Source organism: Denticeps clupeoides, chromosome 16 (genome assembly GCF_900700375.1).
Source record: "Denticeps clupeoides chromosome 16, fDenClu1.1, whole genome shotgun sequence".
Taxonomy (NCBI): domain Eukaryota; kingdom Metazoa; phylum Chordata; class Actinopteri; order Clupeiformes; family Denticipitidae; genus Denticeps; species Denticeps clupeoides.
In genome coordinates, this window is record NC_041722.1 from 9,198,478 (window position 1) to 9,223,954 (window position 25,477).

A 25,477-nucleotide genomic window follows, 5' to 3' on the forward strand; every position below is an offset into this window, starting at 1 on the left:
TAGCAGGACACATTGTGAGGGGAAATGCATAGGGAATCTTTTTAGCCTCGGGACAAATGTGTTATTCATTCTCGAACCGGTCTTGGACCAACATGCTAAAATAACCCAATCTTATTGATTGATGATGATTGTAAAATTCAAAGCATGGATCATTCTTGTCTTTGTTCTTGACTCTGTCACTATGCTTCAAACGTCTTTAGTCGGAATTGGACTCAGTTTAGGCAGTTTTGGTCCCTTGTTATTATGTTTCTGAGTACGGCGCTCATTCATTTGTTCCTTCCTGTTGCAGTAATTGAAAGCGGAGGTCAAATGTCCCAGCAATGACATGGGACTTTATATTTTCTTTCAAACCCAATATGAAATGTATTGACTAGACAACCAGGCCAGAGACTGTGGAGACTGTACTCAGGCTCTGGGCAGTGCTGGGATCATTGAAAGCAACGACTGCTTTTTGGGACGAACAAATCAACAAATCACGAACAAATCAAACTCTTTTTTATTTTTTTCTAAGCCACAAGTCCACACTGTCCATTTAGGCACATAACAATATATATGTTAAATATTGCAACTTAATTTTAGAAATGATGGAGCTACATAGGAAGGGTGTGGTGTTCCTCCTTTAACCATTTGCAAGTGTCACTCCTTCTAATAATCCTTTTTTTTGAGCCATCACCTCTATACGTTGGCCCTCAGAGCTCTGGAGCCATTACGCCCTGATCAAACATTGGGGAAGATGTGTTTCACAATTAAGCGGTGGAGAACCCACCACATCGTTCATACATTCATGTTAAAACCATCCTTCAAACCATCCCTCAGGTGCCTGTTTTCAGGGAGTGTCGAGCAAGTACTTACATGACTTTAGAGGGAGGTGAGTTGGAGATCTAAAATAATCTCCCCTACCCAGCGCTGCACAGGGACCTTGCCTTTCCCTGGCTCTTGTGTTAAAGACTTCCTTCCTGGATCTCCTGTGGGAGCGTCCTGGAAGCCAGCACTGATCTTCCTCATTCTGGAATGCTGCTCGTTTTAACAGAGTTTCCTGACTTCTCCTGACACTCCCACAGACATGCACGTCCCGTTAAAACACAGAAGAGATTGAAACTAGTCGTGCATGTGTGTGTGAGTGAAGTGAAGCCCCACACACGTCACGGCTGCAGAAGAGTTCTTCATGTTGTAATCCTGTACTCTGTTCAAATCATGTGACAGCGAGAGACCATGTGATGTCTCGTCTCTATCCATGCCCCTCAACCCCCGTCTCCACTGTCTCCTTTGCACCATTTTCTCTCTCATGGTACATGTGGAATGTACATAGACAGATGCGAGCATGTAGACGATGTGTTAATCCCTCATCAGCTCATAGCCGCCGACCTGCGGAGCAGTGATCCTGCCATACTGATGCCTATATGGATCATGCATGTCATGCTTGAAGAGGTCAAGTAAATGACGTCGACGGCCTGTTGAAAGTATGAAAAAAATATATATATCAGCCATCTGCGTACGACTCCATGAATGAAGTTCATCAAGAAAGTTTTTTGGACATTTATTTATTTATTTGAAGCATATTTTGTGTAAATATTGAGTCATGCATCTCGTATGAGGGCTTATTAACGTGCGTCCCATGCTAATACTTCAGATGAGTGACGGCGTAAATGGCCGTAACCTGATCCACACACGTCTTGATCAAACGAGACAGGCTTGCACCATTCACCAATGTTCCCTCACGCCGATATTTGCACGTCGTATAAGATGCTTGGCACGCCGTTATCTCTGGACCTGCCAGTTAGAATGTGGATGTGAGTTCTGAGGGTGGGGGGTGCTAGGTCCGTTTTTATTGCTGAAGACCTCCCCGGATTTCCTTCTGCATTGTTCATCACTGAGCTAGAAGGAAGCCCCACCTCTTTTTTAGATATGTGTCGGGGATCCCCTCTGACTACGTTCCGACTGAAGGCTCAGATACTATTTCTTGTTTGCCTGTTATCATTAATCTTTTTAATCAGATTTCAAGGTGGACGGTTCGCCATACTGAACTGGACCACGTGCTCACAAAACAAAGATGTCATGACGCACATGCACAAAAACAAAGACGTCACTGTATTGATGCCGGGAATCAATCTCCAGCGTAGAGGCAGGAGCATGTATTCAGTGCGTTCACGTACGTTACCAAGCTAACTTTTGTGCAGTCATCCATGTTTGGCACACAGATGCGGAGATGTGATGACAGCCGCGTCCCGTCCAGCGTCGGGAGAGTGACGGAAAATTCATATCGCAGAACAATTGAATCCTTCTACAGAACCACCATAACTAGAGCTGGTTTATTATTAATGAGGCATGTCTTAAACATCATATCATTAGGTTGTGTCATATGGCTAGACGAGCTTAATGAGCAGCAGCCTTCTTTATTGTAATCAATGCATTCAAGGCACTTACAAGCAATACATGATCCATTATGCAATTAGTGGTTGGTGTTGTGGGATTTGATTCTGCAGACTGTGATAATGGGGTGAGGGCCTGTCCTGCCGGTGGGATATTTGAGATGATATTTGGTCTGGTTCTGGAGATCAAATTGCCTTAGGCACAATCAAAGTAATGATAAATGCTTTAATTCTATCTTCGTGCAGAAATAGGCACTTTTATGTTAACAGTTGGATTATCAAAATTGCTAACATTAATCATCTGAATATCTTTTCAAATAAATTAACAGCTGCATTTTATGGGCGTGACCTACGACATGATGCAAAATCCATTCTAGCCAGAGATAATGCCTGCGTAAAGATGGAGACGGATTTTAGGGCCAATTCAGTTGATGTTTCCTTTTTGTGCATATTTACATATTTTAAAATGCAGACACATGGCTACTGAAGCACTCAAACACTGGAGCAAAGTGCATTCAGCATGTTCACAACGTGTGAAGTGTGAAAATCGGCCACGACCAGACGAAAATATAACGCACACAGTACCATGCTTCAAAGGGTCTTAAGAGTGAATTGCGACGAAATGTGCGATGACAGCCAAAGTTAGTAACCTGTAGTATGATCATAACTTGTAATTGCAGTATGTTAATCATAACTTATAACTTGTTAGAATTGATCATTTTGTCTGGTTGATGTTGTAACTGCAAGTCAGGCAATGCCTCTGTACTCAAGTATGAAATTCGGTGGAAGGCTACACTTTTTTTTCTTGGCAGAATGGCTGCAGGGTATAGATTAGGTGACTCCGAATCAAACAGCTAATTTCACCTTGTTTACCTAACTGCCAGGCGCGCTGGTGCCGATGAAAACCCTTTCATTATGCGGACGGAGAATGGCGCCCGAGTTAAAGGCCAGGTGGCTCTGTTCCTCGGGCTGTATGAGGAACTGTTGAGAGCTGAGCTCCTGATTTCACTGCATGCATTGTCTGACACCTGCTTTCACAAGCTCTGAACTTTTCATCAAAAGCTCAACTTCACGTCGTAATAAAGGGGCATTTTGTGCCTTTTCAGCATTTTAAAACAGTTAAGTGCTGCTTTGAAATGCTTGGCGGTGTAATGAACTTGTTCAGCCTGCCTTAATTTGATGAGCTGAACAGTACCCAGACAGGGATTTTTTTTTAGGCAGAGGGATGTTATGTAAGATGCTTACACGGCTTCATGTGTTGTTTTTCATTTTATGGAAGGATTTGCCTTTTGAATATAAGGGTCATGGGCTGAGCTTTGGCATCAGAAGTGGATGGTAGCACTGAGGAATATTAAATCAGCATCGCCTCTTGTACATACTCTTACAGTAAACACATTTAAACCAGCATACAATTTATCTGGGAGGGTGTCTGTCGTGCAGATTATTTTCACTTTACCTCATTTAAACCCACAGCTCTAGTTCAGGTACTTCAGAGCTTCAAGGTACAGGAGCTGGATGACCTTCTCCAGTGGAGCCATTGTGTCAGACTCCTGCTGTCAGGTGTTCCCATGGGAATCCAGAGGACCGGCTTTGTCACTGGGTGCGGGGCTGGGTGTTTTGTGGGATGTTTCCGGCAAAATGGATGTGTAATGAGTCTCTTCTTCGTTTCAAGAATCCGGGACAGTTCCAATAGGGTCTTTTTCACAGAACCTATTGGATGCATCTGTTCAGCGAGTGGATTGGTGCGCTGGTGATGGAGTGCTCTGCGCTCTTGTACCATGCGCTGTAAAAGAGGCTCTTCACTCCAATGTTGGTTTAATTGTTCCATTTCCAGGGAGCTCCCCTCCCGCAGCCCTGAAAACCACTCATCAGAACCTGCCATCACATGGCTGGAAGACAAGCACGTTTCTCTTATCAAATAACATGCATTCCAGAACGCTTGCACGCACGCATGCTCGCACACATGCGCGTGCACCCATACACAATCTTCTTCTGCAAAGTGGTATGTGCTTTTAAAGTGTAGATCATTTTTGTGATGGTGCTTGTGAACATTGCACAGACTGCTTTTCTGCACCATTCTGTTTCATTTTGTGTGTGCGCGTGAGCATGTAGCATTCTTTCCATTTTTTTAGTCCGTTCTTTGTGTCTGCTCTTCAGTGGCGTTGTGTAATGTCAATGACAGCGCCCCAACTGGATAAGTGCTGCCCAGGATGTTGATCTCGGCCATTTCACCAAACAGCGGCGTTTTTTTTTTTTTTTTTGTCCTTCGTGGTGTCACCGTTTATCGAGGGAGTGCTGATCGCAGTGAGTCTTCGTAGGTAATCCGCTCGCGGTTCTACCTTGGAGGATATTTTGTTGCTACCAGATGAGAGTTTCAATCCAGCAGCATGGTTGGTAGATGTATAAGGTTTGTGCTCTTTGTTTGCCTGCGTTTGTGTACTCATATCGTGTTTTTTTTGTTTTTTTTTTATTCCGAAAATTTAATGTCGAAAGTGAACTTTCTATGACCCGGTATACCAAAAATACATGGATATTTGCATAGTGCTTTTGCTGACTAATGATTTCTGACCGAATTGCAACATTGGAAATGGCGTGCAAGTCTTCTTTTAGGCACAGCAGTCTCGCTTGAATCTACTGGTTGTGCTTTCGTAATAAGATGCCATCCTGACTGATGAGTAACAAAATATTGAAGCACAATGAAATTTTTTTAGGGAGGACACTGTCTGTCATGTGAGAGATCAAGATCTTCTTTTACTCTGAATTTAAGAAATGATTAATCATTTTTCTTAGCTACCTTGTATATATAATTTTGTACAGATATGGGGGCGTGATATCTATGCTGTTAACTGTAGATCTAGGGATGTGTTGATTGCACTGCGAAATTCAAGTGTGTCTGAATGTGTTGAGAAATAAAAAGTTGGAAGGTCATTGCAATGCTCTTAGACTACAGGCTCATGTAGAAGCACATCTCTACAGGACCAGCCCTCGCTGTGTTGTTAGGGAAATGAGTCACAGTTGCCAAGGAAATAAGCTGGTTTTGTGGTTAGCCCGAGGAGATCTGTATGTCAGTCCAAGGTTGCCTGACAGAAAGATTTTTTAACACATTAGTCCGTCTACAGCATGACCAAAAATGTATGTAATTTTTTTTCTTACACGGAAACACAAATTCATGATCATGATGGATGTAATACACACTGCATAAACAGACATTTTTTTTCTAATCATAGACCTCAGATAGCAGAAGAATTTTTTATTTTTTACTTGTTACTCATCTTTGTAATCAATGCTTCATGGTACTCTGATGGCAGATTTTGCAGATTTTTGTTTCATAAGATGGAGCACTATGCTATGATATGCAATGAATGAAAATGCTCAAAATGACACACCAGGGCAATGTCTAAGTTTAGCATATTCATGCAAAAAAAAGTGCAATAACTGGATCTGGATGGTGTATTGTGTTGCTGGAATATTGAAGTGTGAAGAGTGTGCAGATATCTGTTCTTTAAGGGATTAGAAATTCAGAAAACATTGGACCCATGCAGCATTAGTGTGTATCCCTGTTTATGTATCCATTATTTCCACTCTTGAGAGTGGTTGATTCTCTCCGAGTGGCTTTTCTTGCACAGTTACTTGGTTTCTGGTCTCATGAACTGGCCATAGAGAGGTGCAACTGTGCTAGATCATTGTCAGATCAATTGTGGTTTGTTAGAGAATGCTGAGGGAGGGCAGATGATACTGGCACTCCATTCCCTTCCCATGACCCCACCTGAACGGAGGCCATGAAGCTTTTCATCCTAAATACACTAGGGCCATTGATGCACCACGCTGTGTTGTATGCACAGGGTACAATGCTGAATGATGGATGTCCAAGTTATATATTGGGTAATCATCAGCTTCTTTCTTAGACTGTACACACTGTGCTGAGGCCAACTGGTGGTGTAGCCATATGTTCTCGGAACCAAAGGCACCGTAAGGGTTTTTTCATTCCTTCTTTTAAGGTTTTTGGTACAGACGAAGTATATTTTTCTAGCTAATTGATACCAGGAGGTGGCTGTAAGTTCTCAAGAGACCCTAAAAGCTACTTAATGATACCTGGAGGAATGCAGTGGGAAAAAGGGAATTCCTGTGGGCTGGAAGCTGAGGGGAGTCCAGGTACCACTAATGGATTTCCTGCCACCGTTCCAGTGCTCTGTGGTGGTTCTTACGAACATCCTACAATCTTTGGATTCACTGCATACATGTTTAACAGCTGGGTGTTAATACAGGCTAAATGGGATGGTCAATTAAAAAAGGTAAATAGGAGATCCAATTTGTCCACCTGCTTGATTTTGTCTAGGACTCGTGAAGGAAAGTCCAGGGTGGTTGCTACACCCTACAGACATTCCTGACTGTGGTGGTGAACCGTGAGCCATTTTGGTCACATTCCATATCACAGAGCACTGGATACAGGAGCGAGCTTTGTAAAGTATTGTAACCCTAGCTCGGCACATTCGGGTGAGCTGCAGACAACAGGGTCCTTTCAGAGTTACTGGCACCGTAAAATGGCACAGGAGTGCTGGTGGGAAAGGCCAAGATGCAGAACAGGATGGATCGATACAATGTGCGGCCTTGACAAGATTTAAAAAGACAGTTTCCAGATGTGAAACCTCTTCTTGGGCACAAACAGGGGTGAGTCACCGTTAATCAACCTCAATGCCGGCGCTTAATTCATCAAGGGTCACCAAAAGCTGCCTATTTAGACTTCTGTCCTCTCATCCTGCTCCCTGTGGAGACATTTTGTGTAATATGATCTTGCCAGGCTTGTTGGCCAATGCATGTGTCATCCACCGTCTGGCTTTCCCCATAATAAAGTACAGCGGTAATTGGAGGCTAAACGCTATCCTCTGCTCTTTGCTAAGCAAATCAGTCTACCCTCATTCTCAGCACATAGACATCATGTCTAGTTCCTCTTTGCTGCACAAGTCAACCATTATTAAATGCATAGGGCACTGTTCTCAAACTGGCTGCAGGCTTAGCACTATGCGGCAATTCTGGGACTAAGGTAAGGTGTCCTCAGGATTCACATTAATTGTTAAAACAAGAAAGTACTGCTTAATGGTTATCTGTATCTTGTTGGTGTGTAATTATTTGTGCCAACCAGAACACAGTCCGTGATTATGTTTAAAATGGGTGAAGCTCGATAATTGACAGTTTTCACACATGCTACTTCCTCATTCTGCATGATATAAGATGGATGGCCATCAGTACATAACATGCTTATTACATCTGAGATCATTTTTTTTCTCTCGTTTATTTATTTTAAATACCGAGGATAATTTACTTTACACTGGGAAACAAGACCCGCGCTTGGCGCCATTTCTAAAATATTGAGAATCATTCATTTATTCATTCATTCATTCATCTTAGGTCAGTGTTGTCTGGCTGCCTGTGACCAGGGTTTTATGGGCAGTGGGCCAGGCAGCTGTTGCTTTACGACTGAGCTCGCCTTTTCTGTTGCACACACTCCGCACCCCGTGGTCTGTCCACCCTCTGAAAGCTGTGAGGTCGCGCCAGTGGGGAGGGTTACGACTCCATCAGTGTCTCACATGTTCACACACACAGGGCACACACTCTCAAGGACCATTTCTGGCATACTCTGGCTTAGTTTCACGTGTGTACACAGCTGCATGCCCATCCATTCCCGTGTCTCAAGAAATGTGCGTGCTTGTGATTTTATAGGCTCAGATCCACCCTTATGCTACAGGGTCGCTGATGTTTGCAAGATTGTGTGTGTGTGAATGTGTGTGTATGTAAATGTAAGCAGATCTTCCTTCATGATTTGTTGGCTATTAAGCAGTGTTCACAGCACTTTTGCCTTGAACTGGCACAATTGTCAACCCGGAGGTTTCCCACTGTTTCGAGTGTGCAATGTATATGTCTAGATATTCATGCATTTTTACACGTGGATTTATTTATAAACTACACAACTTATTAATGTATTCAGAATGGTTTCTGTATATGGTTTGCCATGGTTTCTTAACAGCTTGCAAAGATCACAGTCAGCTAAATCTAGCGCTTAGAATTAGGGTTCATTTGTTTATTTATAATTTTGACTTGTGTCAAACATCAGAATGTTTCTCTGATTATTGAAAACATCATAATGAATACCAAGCCATCTACAAACATCGTAACTTTTGCTACTGGCTATTCTACTGAAATAGTGACCAAAGAGGCAGTGGTGGCCTAATGGGTAAGGAAACAGACCCATTTGAATCCCGAACCGTCAAGGTGCCACTGAGGTGACACTGAGCAAAGTACCGTCCCCACACACTGCTCACCAAGGGTGATGGTTAAAAGCAGAGGTCGTATTTCATTGTGTGCAAAGTGTGCTGTGCTGTGTTTTACAAAGACAATCTACTACACTTTTCTTCTCTTTCTTTAAATGCCTCTTCTGTAGTAGAAATTGCATGGAGTGGCAAACAAGAGGGAACAAATGACATGTAATGCCTTATTAAATATCAAATTATATTAATGGAATGTCTGTCTCTTCACTCTCAAGGGACTCATGAAGACATAGGAGTGGCTGTTTCTGCTGAATACACATTATATCTGCACTCTGCTACTGTATGCTGTCTGTAATACTGCACCAAGCAATGAGGCAGCATCTATTGCATAATCTCATTGTGTTAGTTAGATAAAAATATGACGTCATTAGAAGATTGAAACCTATTGTTAATATTAATTTAATTTGATAGGCCTCACCCTGATTATGGTCCTTAAAAGACCACTGTTTGCCATTTCGACTTTTTTTTAAAACCTTTATTTAGCCAAGACAGGCCCATTGAGAAATATCTTTTTCGTTGGAATCCTGGCCAAGACTGTCAGCAGCAAACAGTATAATTAATAAAATAAACACAAAGAGAGACCCAATGACTAATAATCCACAGTGTAGAAAATTACATTAAGCACCGGAACACCATAGATGTTTTTCAAAATGGATTTAAAATGATTCAAGGTAACCAGTTCCTGGAGTTCTAAAACATTTAGGTATGAACAATTCTGTCTAATTTATAAATACCCCATAGAAGCCTGTTGACAAATATATGTATAATATTGAAGCATATTGCATGCCTAGTTTATTTATGCTGTGATTACGCTCATACTTCTTTTATAGAACCTGCCGATGAAATCATTGTCGACCAATTAGAGGCATTTTCCTCCCCTTTAAGAAACCTTCTGCATTCGATATGGGTGGACCGACACACCAAAAGAAACGGTTGAGCTGTAGGTCCACCTACTAAAATAATAAAACACGGGCAGGGAGGTGCTCTGCTGGCCATCTCCTGCAGCCCTAATGTGGCCATTGTCTATATTTCCTAAAGATAATACTGATTCTGCCTTATGAGGACAGACAGTAAATCTGCTTCCTCTGAAGCAGTTACTCATGCCGTGCAGGGAGCGGTGCAGGCTATGCATTTTTAGCAACGTTGAAGAGCCACTCCCACATGGAAAGTCAAAGGCGGCCTGCGAGAGGCTAAACCACAGTAGGCCATGGGCAGCTGGAAACATTATGGAAAATCTCACTATACTGTTTTTGTTGTGCAACCTGACAGCTTTACAGTGGATTAATACAGTCTTCAAACTGAGAACAGCCACACACACACACACATACATATATTTTTATATACTATATATAAATATATATATAAAACAGGTAAAATCCCGATCCTGAAAGTGAAATGGACCTTGCCTTGACAACATTCTAATTGAAGACAGCCTTACTGAACCTCCAAACACACAACTCATGCTTTCATGCACATCACGTGCACAGTAAAAGTTTAAAATAATATAGGTTTTAAAGCTCCAAAAATGTATTTATACCTCAGAAGTTTGTTAGAGTTCGTAGACCCGTGAGTGGTGAGTTCTCGCTCTTTGTGGTTGCTGCCGAGCTGCACTGGCCATGGCTGCGGCACCCTGCCAGAGGGCTTATGGGTTATGAAACCCCAAATAGGGATGTGTGTTTGTCTGCACTTACGGGAAACTGAGCTTACTGCATTTTATTTTGCATCTCGCAGGCTCATGCAAACTTAGTGACATGAGATTCCTTTGTGGTGCGTTGATAGGATCTTTTTACTCATCAGGTTCTGCTAATTCATTTGCAAGGCTAAGTAAGTATAGTAAAATAACAATTTAGTTGTGGAACAGTTGAAATAGCAGCTGAACTGTCACTTTAGACAGTTTCAGTTGATCTTAGCATTAACAGTATAAAATGGTGATCAGCTCTGGCATAAGACAATCCCAGCCACTTGTGCGAGTCTAACGGTGGCTTCCAGCAGAGCACATCCCTGATCATACTTCCTGTATTTATCACAAACAGGCGGGCAGATGAGCATGAAAACAGCCTTGAGATAGCATCCTGCTAATCTCATTAGCTTTAGGCAACTTGATCACCCCCCCTTCCCTCCATGTCCCAGCCTCTCCTCTTCTTCCTTTAGTGTGGCTAATTTAATACACGCAGACTCTAGCCAGAAGATGGGACATAGAGAAAGAGCATTTTCATATTTTCATGTGCATTGCTGTACATTAATTAAAGGGCCATGTCTGTCAGTTGACCTGGGTGCTACTGAGACTTGACATGGCTGTTGTTCTTGTGAGGAACCATCAAATTACCAGGAAAAGAACTTCAAAGTCATTCTAACGAAATTAATTTGCTGCATATCATCAGAAGTGGATAGTAACAAAGTAAAAGTAATTTGTTTCTGTACTTTTTTCTGTACTTAACTAAAATATTTACATTTGTGGAGACTTTTTACTTTAACTCAACTTGGTTTCGTTCTAACCTTTGACCTTTTAGATCAATTGTGCACTGTAAGTACACCAATCCAATTACAGCACGCCGCTATTGACCTGCCAAACTATTGGTTGCATGAACTTGCTTTGTCGGTATTTAAGATGGATATCACACTGGAGTCCAGCTTGCCAGAGCTATTGCCAGAAATCTATGACCTTTTTTGAGAGATTCTTTGTAGAAAAGAAGTCAAGGACAGTGAGCACCAACTCAGAATGGACTGAAGAGTTTCTATACTCAGGCCATGTAACAGGGGACATGACGATCCCCCTGGGCAGGACAGCTGAGCGGTGATAGTAGCAGGGATGGAGACACAATGTGGTTGCAGTTTGAAGGCAGACTCCATTTATTAAATTATTAAAAAAACTTTAATAAATAAATATATATTTTGACCATCTGAATGTTTACTGCTATCTGTTACTGTAACACTGGTTATTGCACAGTCCATGCACAATGCACTTTAACATAATACATATCCACTACCCATGATGTCTGTGTCTCATGTTCTCATTGTATCTTGCTTGCGTTATAGCTTGCCTATTTAAAAAATAATAATTTTACTATCTTTACTCTCCATTTATTTTATTCTATTTTATTTTCTCCCTTACTCTATTATATTTAATTACATAACATTAACCTAACTATGCACAGTCAAAACAGGGTGGTTCAGGATGCGTTTAACTGCAATAACTATGCATGTGACAAATAAAATCTTGTATCTTGAATATTGAAAACTTTCAAGTGCGACTTATGATTTCGACGCATAGAGGTACAAATAAATATTGATGTTAGCTACAACAAATATAGCTAGACAGGTTGGAAATACGCTGCTACCCCTAAGGGCAGTTGCAGGCTAAAGCTATTTTACCCATTTCAATTTGATGGCTGTGTTAGTCCTTCCAGTTTATTTTATAATATGGTATGTTTTTAGCGATAAAAGTGCTAACAATAAAAGTGATAAAAAGTAATAAAAGTTATCAATGTGATTTTAACTTTTCATGCTGAAAAGTATTATCATTCACAGTATGATGCTAAAAAATGGCAATTGGAGTGGAGTTGTGCTTGTACCCAACTACCAAAAAGTGGCCAAAAGTTTTGAGAATGACACAAATACTGGTTTTCACAAAGTTTGTTTTTAGATATTTTTGTCAGTTTCTGTGGTGTTTTGAAGTATAATTACAAGCATTCTACAAGTTTCAAAGGCTTTTATTGACAATTACATCAAGTTTATCAAAGTCAGCTTTATTGTCAATTCTGCCACATGTACAGGACATACAGAGAATTGAAATTGCATTACTCTCAGACCCATGGTGCTTACAAGTAACATTAAACAACATGCAAAAAGTGCAAAAAGTCAATACACATGTTGGCCGTTTTATTTTTCAAGACCTCTGCAATTTTTGCCCTGGCAGGCTGTCAAACAACTTCTGGGCCAAATCCTGACTGATGGCAACCCATCCCTTCATAATCAGTGCTTGGAGTTTGTCAGAATTTGTGTTTTGTTCACTGAGCCACTTTGGCCTTTGCTCCATTATGCTGGAAAAGGTGTTGTTCTATAACAAACTGTTCTTGGATGGTTGGGAGAAGTTGCTGTCGGAGGATGTTTTGGTACCATTTTTTTTATTAATGGCTGTGTTCTTAATCAAAATTGTGAGTGAGCCCACTCCCTTGGATGAGAAGTAGCCCCACACATGAATGGTCTCAGGATGCTTTACTGTTGCACTCACCTTTTCTTCTCTGGTCCTCCAAAAAATACCTGTACCAGATTATCAGTCTGTCCTTGAGATTTTTCTTAGAGAGAAGACACCAGGCCTGGTCTTGACATCAGGCCATCCTCCAAAAGAGGATCTTTTTTGGAGTCTCACTGTACATGCAGATGAACTCACACCTGCCTACTGCCTTGCACTGGTGGCACCACAATCCTGCAGCTGAATCATCTTTAGGAGACAGTCCTGGCGCTTGCTGGACTTTCTCAGGCGCTCTGTCAACACTTGAACCTCTCTCCTTGAAGTCTTTGATGATATGATTAATGCTTCCTTTTTATGCAATGCAATGATGAGTGCACGTGTTTCCTCCCAGGTAACCATGGTTAACAGGGAAGAACAATGATTTCAAGCATCACCCTCCATTTAAAGCATCCAGTCTGCTATTCTAACTCAATCAGCATGACAGAATGATCACTTGTGTTAATGAGAGGATCACTGTAATGATCTCGGCAGGTCCGTTTGTGGCAGGGCAGAAATGCAGTGGAATTTCATCTCATGCTCCTCACTAGCCTCATGATGTTGTTCTGAGGTAAGAACATGCAGTGACTGAGCCACATACAATAACCAAATCTGTTTTGCTTTGTTGCACCTCCTCTACCAAAGCAAACCCTGGAGACCATGTTGACCTCAGTGTATCACTCACCTCGCCTTCTCCTGCAACGCTGATGCAACACTCATCAGTGAACAGGACGGTAGACCCACTGTTGCATTGTCCAGGTCACATGGTCTTGTGCCCACTGCAAATGTTCACGGCGGTGTCTTGGTGTCAGTGGAGTCACCCGCAACGGTCATCTGGCAGTCAAGCCAAAGCACTGGAGTTGGTTGCGAATGGTTTGTCTGGAAACCTCAGTACCCTCGCATCTCGTAAACGAGCCAGGCAGTTGCATAATGATGTCTGAGTGCAAAGGTCCTTAGGTGCGGGTCATCATTGCGGTCTCACTCATGGGGCTCCACCCCTGGGTCTGTCATGAACTCTGCCAGTATTTCAATGTCTTGATGCAAGTCTGCTGATGACACTTTGAGACACACCAACTTCACGAGCAACATCTGACTGCCTGCCAGCAACCCCAAGGCGCGCCATGGCCAGGTTGCGGTGCTCGTCTGTTAAGTGACGTCTTGTGTTCATGGCTATTTGAATGATGGACTTGGAATGACTTACTGATAATACCAGCTTTTTATATCCACAGAATGTTGAAATTGATGCCACATCGAGAAAGGTTGTCTCTTGGTATTGGCCCCAATGTAAGACACTCCTGTACACAGTGAGACCACTACATAAAAAATACAAAATGAGGTGTGTCTATCACCCCAATACAATTGCCTCCCTATCCCAAAAATGTCTGAAGTGAAACAAAGACCATATGTATGACATATATTAAGTCTCTCACAATATCCCTAACGTATTGTGAGTAGTGTATATCATTTAATGAATTCTGCTTATATTATACAATTCAAATCGTTATACGGTATAATAATCCAAAACAATTAGATTGTGAAGTAAATAAAAAGTACTTTTACTCAAGTACATATTTTGTGTACTTCGTCCACCACTGCATATCATTATGTTAGCTGGAGGAAAATGTGAGAAGGTGACTGTTGTCAGATGTGAACACATGAAGAGCTAACAAGCATATAGTGTAGATTTCACAGGTTTTACCATTTAATTGCCTCCTCATGGGTTTACAGCTGGGCCACATGCTGAAATATGCATGAGATTAGGGGCTGGATGACACGCCGTATAATAGGAGAAACCTGGTTTTATATATTGGATCTTTTTTGGAATTCTGATCTATTTGTCTTCGTGTTCCAGAGTTACTGTATCCAGTGGTTAGTGCCTGATGTGGTACAGAACCCATACCCTTGTAGAACTGTCTCACTGGCTCACTATCCTTAACTGCTTTGTTGTTAATATGCCACATTAACTTCATTGGTGGCTGTTGGTGGACCGCTGTTCTGACATCCAAAACCAAACCAAGACTGGGGATGCACTGTTACCAGCACCATGTAACCACTGAAATCTAAAAGTCCCAATGCCATTATGTGTTGTGACTGTATGTTCTGTAACCTTTGTGCATTTCATCCACCTTTTAATTTACTTCTTTGATTTTCAGTCAAAAAACATTCAGTTCCAATCTAATTTATATTTGATCACCGCAGCATCTGAGATACTTAACGGAGCAAGTAGTCCCTCTGAAGTGTATGAGCAATACAGGGTAACCCTGCATCATTCATGTCCTCAATCACGCATGAGACACTCGACAACGAGGGCAGCAGGTGTGGTGTGAGGAAGCAGAGTGGCGCCTGTGTCACAGCAGCCGCGTCACCTGCTTATGCTGATGTAGGTGGACCTGGCTAAACAGTTCAGCTGTGCCCTGACTCAATATAGCAACGTCAGAAATGATGTGTTTTGGGTGTCTGTTGGATATGTGTATGTAACAGGTAGTCATTTCCTCTCTATATAACGTAGCTCCAAATGTTTTTATTTGAAATGATCTGCGGATGGAGCGAACAGGCCAGGTTTTGAACCCCGGAGGACAATGGACTGGTGTTTGAGGCTCATTTAGCTCTCTTTCATCCAAATGGTGGTAGATGCAGGGGGCTTATCAGTGTGGTGTGAAGCTGAGTGCACAGCTTGGCGTGTGCTGGAAAACAGAATGCGCGAACAGACTTTGACGACAGACTGCGCTACGCCAGAGCCTGGCATCATCGCAGTGGCTCTCTGTTGTTTTGCTTAAGGACATGATAGTCATTCTTAAACTCTGTGGTTACACTTTACATGGAACTGCAAGTTTTCCATGACGCCTAATGCTGTAATGTCACCATTTCAGTAATGATTTACACTGTAATGTCCAAAGGTGTACATGTGGCTCACTGTGCCAGTGAACAATTTACAAAATGTACTAAATATTTATTTAAAATAAAATTCAAAGTAAAGTTTACTCTCACTACACTCTGAAAGGGCAAAAATTAACTCAGAATTAAGATTAATTTATGTTCTAATATATATCCGAAAATAAGGACGTACATTTTAAACATTTCATCTGACTTCTGTATGTACTTTTTGTTGGTGACACTGTTAAGCAGCACATCAGCTCTGAACATCACCTTTCCTATATTTCGGCCACAAACATGGTGACAGTGGTGGGTGGTAGTGATAAAATATTTATTAAGACGGGGGCAAAAGTGGAGGCAGCGACGGTGCCACTGTCTGACATTCTTTCCTTTGCTACCATCCAAGTCACATTTACTTCTCACCCAGTTGTTTGGTACTGCATTTAAATAGCTATCTACAAGGTTTTTTCTCTTCACACAGTCTTCCTTCCATTTTGTGACGTTTCTGAAATATTGGCTAATCACTATTTTCTATACAACCACTGGTTCTGTTCCATTCGGTTCATAAGCTTTCCCAAAATGTGCACAAATATGGACAAAATGAATGCAGAGTATGGACAGAAGGCTCTCTCTGTATCCATTTCTGCCTTTAACGTACGGCATAAATGGTCTTCTAGCCCCTGACTCAGACACTGCATACAGGATTTCGTGGAGGTCCATCTATTTGCATTATTCCTAATTTGTTGTCTGTCCATGGAGCCGCATGGGCTTGAGCTGTTTTGTAGGAAGGTGCTTGTACTGTAATCCTTTTCGGGCTGGTTCAGACTGTGCTGCCGCTCTGTCTCTCCCGGCCCTATTGTGCCGGGCTATTTCAGGAATTGATGATGGCAGCTGGCGAGGCCGTTGTGATTTGCCGGCGATTGCTTGGCTTTCAGAGCGAAAGGCCACTGGCACAATGCAGCGAGCTCAGAGCCATTCACCGTGCCTGTAAGAGACTCGGCTCTATTCACGTCCAATGCCTCTGGCTCCTTTTCCCCCGTCCCTGGGCTGCAGGAGAGACACGGATCTGCCGGCTCTGTCCTTTGCCATGGCAACTTAAGAATTGTAGAGCCTTCAGGCGGGGAGTAACATCAGACCGTTTTCTCACAAAATAAGCCCTGGGGGGAAATAAATGGCTCGCCAGTGCACCCTCCAAAAGAGCGCTCATACACACAAGGCTATCACCAGACAATGCCAATGGCAGCTTTCGCTTGGATCGTGCTGTTTTGCAGAGCTCATGACATCCTTACATTATAGAGGCCAAATTGGGATGCACTTATTGAAACTTTATTTCGCAGAAGCGTATAATGACAATGCCCATGGCAAAATATAACCAGGTACCCCAAAATGAAGTTATTAAAACACAATTAGCAGAATTGCCTGTGCAGCCCAGCATCCTGTTTGTCTCATACGTGATGATTCCATAATCCTGCATCTAATGATAACGGGTTAGCCGAGCTCTGCTACATCCGCCGTGTAATGGGATCAACCGTAAATGCTTTTCTATCGATATTATTGTCCCATCAGCGTCAAGATGTCCTATCTCAGGTTGGGAGTGAATTTCTGTGCCTTGGCCGCTGGAAAAAAAATGCAGGGTTCACCAGACCTTTGGACACGCAGGTTAATCGGAGCAATTAGAAGCTCCAGCCTCTCATGGAGAACCTGTCACACTCCACTCTACTTCCACGGCTGTTTGCCCAGCAGTTCCGCATGAACTGACATCCAGTCTTGTGATGAGGTGTACGCGCTTGAGGTCGTCTAAATCGGGTAAATGATTCAAAGTCTCCCTCCGCGCCGAGCGGGGAGACGCTGGTGGCTGTTGGTCGGGAGTGCGTGCACGGGTTTTTAATACCGGCGATCTGCGTTGGGTAAACAGTGAACCTGGCCCGTGGCCCCTGGCACCACTTCCTGCCCCGGCAGCTGCCTCGGCTCCCTGCGGAACCCGTCTGCACAGAACCCTTCCTGTGCCTGCTGCAGACCGGCCTCTGAACGCCACCGCACACACTGTTGAAAGGGTGTGTGACTGGGTGACTGGGTGTCGGGGTGAAAGGGACTCAATAATGTCAATGGGGCAGTAAATCTCATAATGGGCTGACATAACATAGCGACCCGGCGGGGCCGGAACAGCGATTGTCTTTAGAACTGAAGCCCCCTGCCCTCCTTCCACAAACCCCCCACGGTCCTTCCATTCAAAGAGAACAACAGGTGTCCGTACGCTAATGCCACGCCACTGTGACATTTTTGTATCCCGCCGACTTTTTTTATGGCCCCTCGCATCTGTTGCAGTTGCCACGCAGAGAACAAACAAGGGACAATGCTGCCTGGTGCCCTGCTGTTTGATCCTGGATAATTAGCAGTCGGCCAATACGAGGCTGCTATTTACTTTCGTGTACGGGGAAGGTAGGGGCTCGTATCGGCTCAATACGGCACCGCGCAAACACTTGCCCTGCCGCTTTTGAAGTCACGGCCTGTCGCAACCCGACAAAACCAGAGCTGCGGCCAGACCTCCGTTGCTGAAGAGCCTCATCATTATGATGTTTCCGCCGTTGTGTGTTGTTGTGAGGACAAAGAGCGGCTCATTCAGGCTTCCTCATTAAAAGCGTGCGATAAGAGAGCCGGACGAGCGGAGTCTCCTCGGTCTCCTCCTCATGCAGCGCTCTGTAAATACACCTCGGCCTCTGAATCACTCTGCAAACTTCCTGAGTGGACTAGAGGGTGTTATGGTGCTGGCTGCTTGTAGACTGGGCCCGTGTATGGCTGGTTGGATAGATTATCATTCAAAACTTTGGGCTAATGTAGAAACATCCAAATATTTTTTATAGAAATTTTTTTTTGTTAAATCCTGTACAGACAGTTGTAAATGACTGTGAAAATGAATGTAATATCTGCATAAATGCATACATACAAACAGACTGCTGTGCTGTATTCACTAATGCAAGTCTGCCAAGGAATAAAGAAAATTTGGGACTAATTAGAATATTAAGTGATTTTGGCTAAATTAATTTGTTAAATTTATCATTAAGATCTTCATATACTTGTTTCACATTTACATATATTATATTCCTCATAGGGCAGTAGTAGCCTAGTGGTAGAAAAAAAAACGGACCCATTATGGTTGCAGCTTTTCACCACTGAGTTGCGACTGAGCAAGGTACTGTCCACGCACTGCTCCCCGGGCGCCTGTCATGGCTGCCCACTGCTCACCAAGGGTGATGGTTAAACGCAGAGGACTCATTTCGTTCTGTGCACCGTGTGCAGTTCTGCAGTGTTTCACAATGACAATCACTTCACTTTTAGCACTTTCACATTCCACATACTATTGTTAATTATCTAGTTTAGAATTGCATGACAGAGTTGCAGTCATCCAGGTTATTACACCACTAGACCACTATGCACAATTTCACGAACATTTAGTGAAAGTTTTTTAGGCCATGTTGCCCAGTTCATGTATTTTAAGTGTGTTGATTGCAGAAACAGTGAATCATGAGGAAGTTGTTGCATAAACACAACAGGCCCGGCCAAACCGTATCTTTCATCCAGACTGTGGCCTGCTCGTGCTCCATTAGAGTAAACAGCTGCAGAGCGCAGAGTGGCCCACTGCCTGCAGTTCATTACAGGGTGGTGCTGACAGTGGTGAAGAGCACTCATTAGGGGGGGCTTCTCTTCAATATGGCTGGTCTCTAACCTAACACGAATTAAAACAGCGCTGCTGTGTCCAACCATTTCAAAGAAATGTTCTGTTGTCCATGCAAGCATACATAAAAAATATTATTGTATTACAACAAGGGTATTTTTAGAAGTTACATTCGATTAAATTGAGTCACATTCCACTAAACAAAATTACTCCTCTACTTGGAACTGATACAGGTTTGGTCAAATATAATAATTCCAATTTGAGAAATTACCTTTGTTAGTACTGGCATGTTACGAAGTGAACCAATTTAAAATATACAAAGTGAAGTGATTGTCACATGTGATACACAGCAGCACAGCACACGGTGCACACAGTGAAATTTGTCCTCTGCATTTAACCCATCACCCTGAGTGAGCAGTGGGCAGCCATGACAGGCGCCCGGGGAGCACTGTGTGGGGACGGTGCTTTGCTCAGTGGCACCTCAGTGGCACCTTGGCGGATCGGGATTCGAACCGGCAACCTTCTGATTACAGGGCCGCTTCCTTAACCGCTAGGCCACCACTGCCTGTCCTTTATGTCATTGTCCCTCATTCAAGCTTATGAGGGACAATTTCCAAATATGACACGGTTCAAATCTCACAAGAATGTGAAGGCATTTACTGCTAGTTGTGTCTGAGGGAGAATTCCAATACCAAATCTGATCATTGTTATTGAATTTCATGAAATATATAATATATAAATGAAACCATCTGAAATGTTAATGAATACATTCACATTAACAGCCAAATCATTTAATGACCATGATGACATTATGTAAAGCAGAGATACTTGCAACAAATTTACATTTGTGCTTATTACTTATTATCTGAAAGAAAGATTTTGTTCATATATTTATAGATAATATTTATAGAAAATGTATAGCAACTACTGATTGTACATCGCTCTGGATAAGGGCATCATAAATGCTGTAAATGTAAATAATACCCACTGAGCACAGGGTGGTGTTTAATTTGTCATCTTTCGTTTTTGCCCTACTTGAAGGTATCTAAACTAGATTATGTGAACTGAGGAAAGTGTTTTTTAAAGGGCAGACTGATGTTACAGCATCTTATTCCTTGCGTTCTCAGGCCTCATCTTGGGCGTGATGGTATCCGGTAAGTTGAGAGATCTGCCTTAAACTGGAGGCCCTAGGAAACCTAAGCCAGTTGGTGGGAAATCCTGAACCGTGGTGGAAACCTTGACAACTGCTCCAGCCACCCACCCAGCCCCCTCCATCGAGCTTTTTTTTTTTTTTTTTACCCTCCTTTCCCGAAACCCACTCCCCTTTCTCTCCACAATACTGGGAGTAACTCCACTGCTGGCAATAAGGAGCGAGGACCGCCTGACAATAGAAGAAGGAAGATAAAGAGACAGAAAGATAAAGCGAGACCTGAACAAAGAAGCCGGGATGCCCTGTAAAAGTAAAAAGTCTGTTTTCTCCTGAGATTGCAATAAGAGAACTCCTTACACCTCCAGATTTCTTCATCGACGATGGAATAAACCCATACTGTTCCTTCACTGGGAGGAACTCTGTTCTTCTCTTCTGGTTTTCAAGTTGAGGTTCATAAATCTGTCGGATTGCCTATGTCTGCATGCATGTAAATCATGCCGGCCAAAGGGAAATACCTGCTGAACGACCAGGAGCTGAAACAGGAAGCGCTCTACAGGAAGTTCTCCTGCATGAGCCAATACCAGCCCCTGGTCCTGTTGCTGGGATTGTCCATGGTGTCTTGTGCAGTCCTCCTCATCCTCTTCTTCTCTCTTAAACTGGTAAGTCTTTTCATTTGACTATTTTTAGCACCCACCTCTTCAGTGCACAGTTCTAGTGGAGGAAGTGGCGAAGGATACACTGACTATTTGCAAAACTGAAGAGGAAAGGCCTATGCACTATTTTTACCGTTACTATTGTTAGCAATAATTTAATTGAATAATATAATTGCTACAACTTCAACAAGTTTAAATATAAACTATTACAAAATAAATAAGTCCATGACAGTTATCAATTTTGATGGCAAAAACGACATTTCTAAATGAGCCTAATTGTGGGTTCATTCTTGTCTATGTAGTGTCTTCTTTAGGTGAATTCTAGGAAAATGCTGCCTGTCCAAGCCTGATAGGGTAATCAGTGATGTTATGGGAAATGTTATTGCAGTGCAGACAGGAAGTGGCTGGGCTTTAGTTGGATCGGCTGTTGACGTTGGCAAAAGCAGCCTTGCTGTTCGCTGTCAGGTGCCCGAGCCAAGCAGTCTACGTTCATCATCTGGCCTGACCCCGAATATCTTTAAGGAGACCATGCCTTTACCTTCCTTCCATTGTGTCCTTTTCTTTTTGTTTTACTCTTTTCTGTTTTGTCTCTGCCACACACACACACACACACACACACACACACACCTCTTTTCCGTAAAACTTTTCCTTTTTCACGTATTGGCCGAAACCCGACACTGTTACTAGGGGTAAAGTGACATGCAGAGAGAATGTGGACCTGAACTGGCTACTGTTTAAAAGCAGCAGCCTGCCAGTGCATGCAAACCCAAAAAGCTTTCCTCATGCTCTCTCATTTGAGTTCAACAGGAGAGAGAGAGAGAGAGAGAGAGAGAGAGAGAGACACTTCACTATGAGTCTGCAGTCAGGGGTCTGGTCAAGAGCAGTGTCCATGCTTTTTGCATGGGCCAGTTCTGCATCCAATTAACTGTAGAGACAAAGGTCTTTTTTATCATTGTCATAGCACTTTGCATCGGAAAGCAGCACCAGTCCACAGAGGTATCAGATTTTTTAACAAATGCAAAGTCTGTAGACTGTCTCAGTTTTGTGAGGAACATGACATTTAATGCAGTGCTTGTCTGTTACGTGATGAGAGGCCAACAGATTTTCTCTGCCTTTCGGCTCGTGGCGTTGTCTGGTGAAGGACTTTTAATGGAACCGCAGTGACAAGTTGTAGAGTAGAGGTTCTTGCCCTTTCTGTTACCATGGAAACCACAACGCTCCGTATACAAATGCTTTGAAAAGGTTTCAGTAGATAGGGTACCTATCCACACACACACACACACACACACTGACACATGCAAGTCAGTCCTTCCCGCCTACCCTTTTCTCCAGAAGCAGCTTATTTTCCCAGTGGAAGCTCAGGGTCACTGGATTTATTGCCTGCTATATTTTGTGTGTGTGTGTGTGTGTGTTTGTTTTTAAAGAATGCAAAGGACCATAAGGTGTTTGTGAGCGTGGTGAGCTGCGGGCTGTGTGTGTTCCTGGCCGTGTTTGTGCTGGTCTGCACTGATACCTTGTCTCAGCGCTGGAGGAGGCTCCTGGGTCTGGTGGTATGGGCCACTCACATCACCATGGGCTTCAGCTTCATATTCTGCGGAGAGCGCATCTGGCCCTGGGACCAAGTAGGGCATCATCATGTTTTTATTGTGCAGCTTACACTCAATGTGTGGCTCATTTCATAATTTGTTTTTCAAGAGGAATCTCAGGATATTTGTCTACTTTCTAAATAACTGTAGTTTAATTAAAACCCCCAGTTGTTGTTATATATGTTGTATATATTTTATATGAAAATGGCAACATAAATGTTATCCTTAAAATTAAATATGAGCACATAAATAATTGCATATATTTAATAATTGCAATTGTATTGAGTACTTCTATAGTCTTAATATGTCTAATATATTATATTGAATGCAGCAACATTTCAGTCTCTCTGTCCTTTTGTTTTTGCAACAGGTGCCATTCTTCCTCTTCATCATCTTCACCGTGTACACCATGCTGCCATTCCAAATGTCCTATGCTGTAGTCCTCAGCGTGGTGTCCTCTTTGTCCCATATCATTGTCCTCAGCATTCATCTCACTGTCTTCAGCCAGTCTCACCGATGCAAATACCTCATCAATCAGGTAAAGAAGTGAACACATCATTACAGCATTATTGCCTGCATGGACACAAAAGGGTATGTTAATATATGAACGTGTCCTTGAATGTGTGCTTTTGCCTTTTCTTTTTAGTTGCTGTGCAATGTGCTTGTGTTCCTGTGCGGCAGCATGGTCGGGGCTTTTCACAAAGTACTCATGGAGAGAGCCCTCAGGCAGACCTTCAAGGACACCCTCAGCTGTCTGAGCAGCCGGATGAAGCTGGAGATCGAGAAGAGGCAGCAGGTCAGAGTCCACCGTGCTCCTCACAGCACCTCATTTCACACAGCTATGGGCAGGGTTGTTATGTAATGGTCACACATATTCAGGACACAAAAATGAAGTATCTGCATTTTACGTTTAGAAGTTTTCTCCTCTCGGCGAGTCCCTGCACCCAGAGCCTAGTATGGATTACATCTTGTAGAACAAAAATATCCCCTTGTTATTATCTAAATGCTTATTTAAAATGTCAGGAGCCTTTTCTTCCCCGTTCGGTACTGACCGTTGGTAAGGTGGGCCGTTTACACTGGAGCGCTTGTTTCCCATCAGCGCTCAATGGAATAGTGTAGGGCACTTTTCCACCAGCGACTCGCAGTTGAGTTTGTGCTGCAGCCGTCAGCAGGGTTATCCAACGGACACAGACCTGTAAAGGGAAATAAAAACCCCATGAAAAGTGTGAGTGATCAGACCCAGGCATGCTAAGTGTATACAGAAGTATCCCCTTGTTCACCTTCCCAGAACGTCCGTGATAAGATCTGCTGAATCAATTATTGTAGTTTGCACAGCAGTGCTTTGTGTGAAAATGCCTTTTCATGCTTCACGGCTTCATGGAGAAAGAGGGACGGATAAAGGGCCATTTGAAACTGGACATGGTTACGTTGATGGAAATGGAGAAAGACTTGGAGATGTCCACAGGAACGAATGTACCAGGTGGCTGGTGGCCAGCCGCTCTATTATAATGACCTTTTCATTGGCCAGGACAAGAGCTAAGATGAAAAGAATTAAGTCCAAATCCCTATTTTTTTCCACTTCTCATCATCTGTCCTCAATTCATCGCTGCACTGCTTAAGAGGACCTTAAGCCCATGGTGTTTCTCTCTTTCTAGCTCGTTTTTTTCTGGTAATCCACTCAGTTTAATAGGCAGAATGAAATTGTGCAAACTCCTTAATATGACGGACTCTTGTTATTTCAGAGCAATTGGTAGGATATGACTAGATGCCTCTGACAACCTGAACATTCACATTGAGCCTGGAGGACTCCCAGAGGCTCATCAGTCTATCTATCTCAGTAGTCCTCCTTATTACCAACCAGAACCAACAACCAGTATAATTTGTCTATAATTACAAGTCTGTTGATGCCAATGGGATTGCGTCTCTGTTTTTTAGGAGAACTTGTTGCAGTCCGTGCTACCAGTGTACATCTCCATGAAGATGAAACTGGCCATAATGGAGCGGCTGAGGGAGTGCAAGGACAAGGAGGATCAGCAACGGCTGGTTAAAGACAACAACTTCCACAGCCTTTACGTGAAGAGACACGAGAATGTTAGGTACAGTGAAATTGCAGTTACTGCTCAATGAAGTCATTTTCAAGATCTCAGCGTCAACAGGTTCACTTATATAAAGTGTCATAAAGCCGTATTTGCGATGTTTTTCTGAGGTTGCTGAGTCTTACAGTTCACCAGAACAGTGTATTTTTAAAAGCTGTTTAGCTTCCTAGTTTTACTTCCCAGTAATCATGCAACTAATGTCTGTCTTTAGTTAAAGTGCCTTTCATGGCTCTAGACAGAAATTTAATTAATTTAATATCCTCTCTTACCTGCTGCCACAGTCTATTCATTCTGCCTATAGCATTGTCCCTTCTCAGGAACAATATTATATTTAGAATTTTCCTCTTTAGCGCTTTCGTGTTGACTGATAAAAGATATCTGATCCAGACATACCCAACTGAAATTACCTATGCTGAGCATTTTTCCCCCTTTATTTGTTTATACATATTTTTTGTGCTTACTGTTTAATAAAACATTATTCTTCTCCCCATTATTAAGGCCAAACCACTTTTGGCAGTTTGTAGA

The 25,477-nt window shown here is 42.7% G+C and overlaps 1 protein-coding gene across 3 annotated transcripts in view; it reads left to right on the forward strand.

Moving 5' to 3' along the window:
* adcy7 (adenylate cyclase 7) overlaps nt 1-25,477 on the forward strand; it is a 39,186-nt gene that overhangs the window by 1,145 nt on the left and 12,564 nt on the right. The window contains exons 1-6 of one of the 3 annotated variants that reach the window (XM_028956380.1): nt 4,643-4,776; nt 20,595-21,276; nt 22,695-22,892; nt 23,227-23,394; nt 23,503-23,652; nt 24,792-24,952. In XM_028956380.1, coding sequence (XP_028812213.1) covers nt 21,112-21,276; nt 22,695-22,892; nt 23,227-23,394; nt 23,503-23,652; nt 24,792-24,952 — 842 coding nt within the window. In that variant the 5' untranslated portion in view covers nt 4,643-4,776; nt 20,595-21,111. Of the gene's footprint in view, nt 1-4,642; nt 4,777-20,594; nt 21,277-22,694; nt 22,893-23,226; nt 23,395-23,502; nt 23,653-24,791; nt 24,953-25,477 lie in introns of those variants that run through there. The other 2 variants (XM_028956379.1, XM_028956381.1) reach the window with 2 other exon arrangements.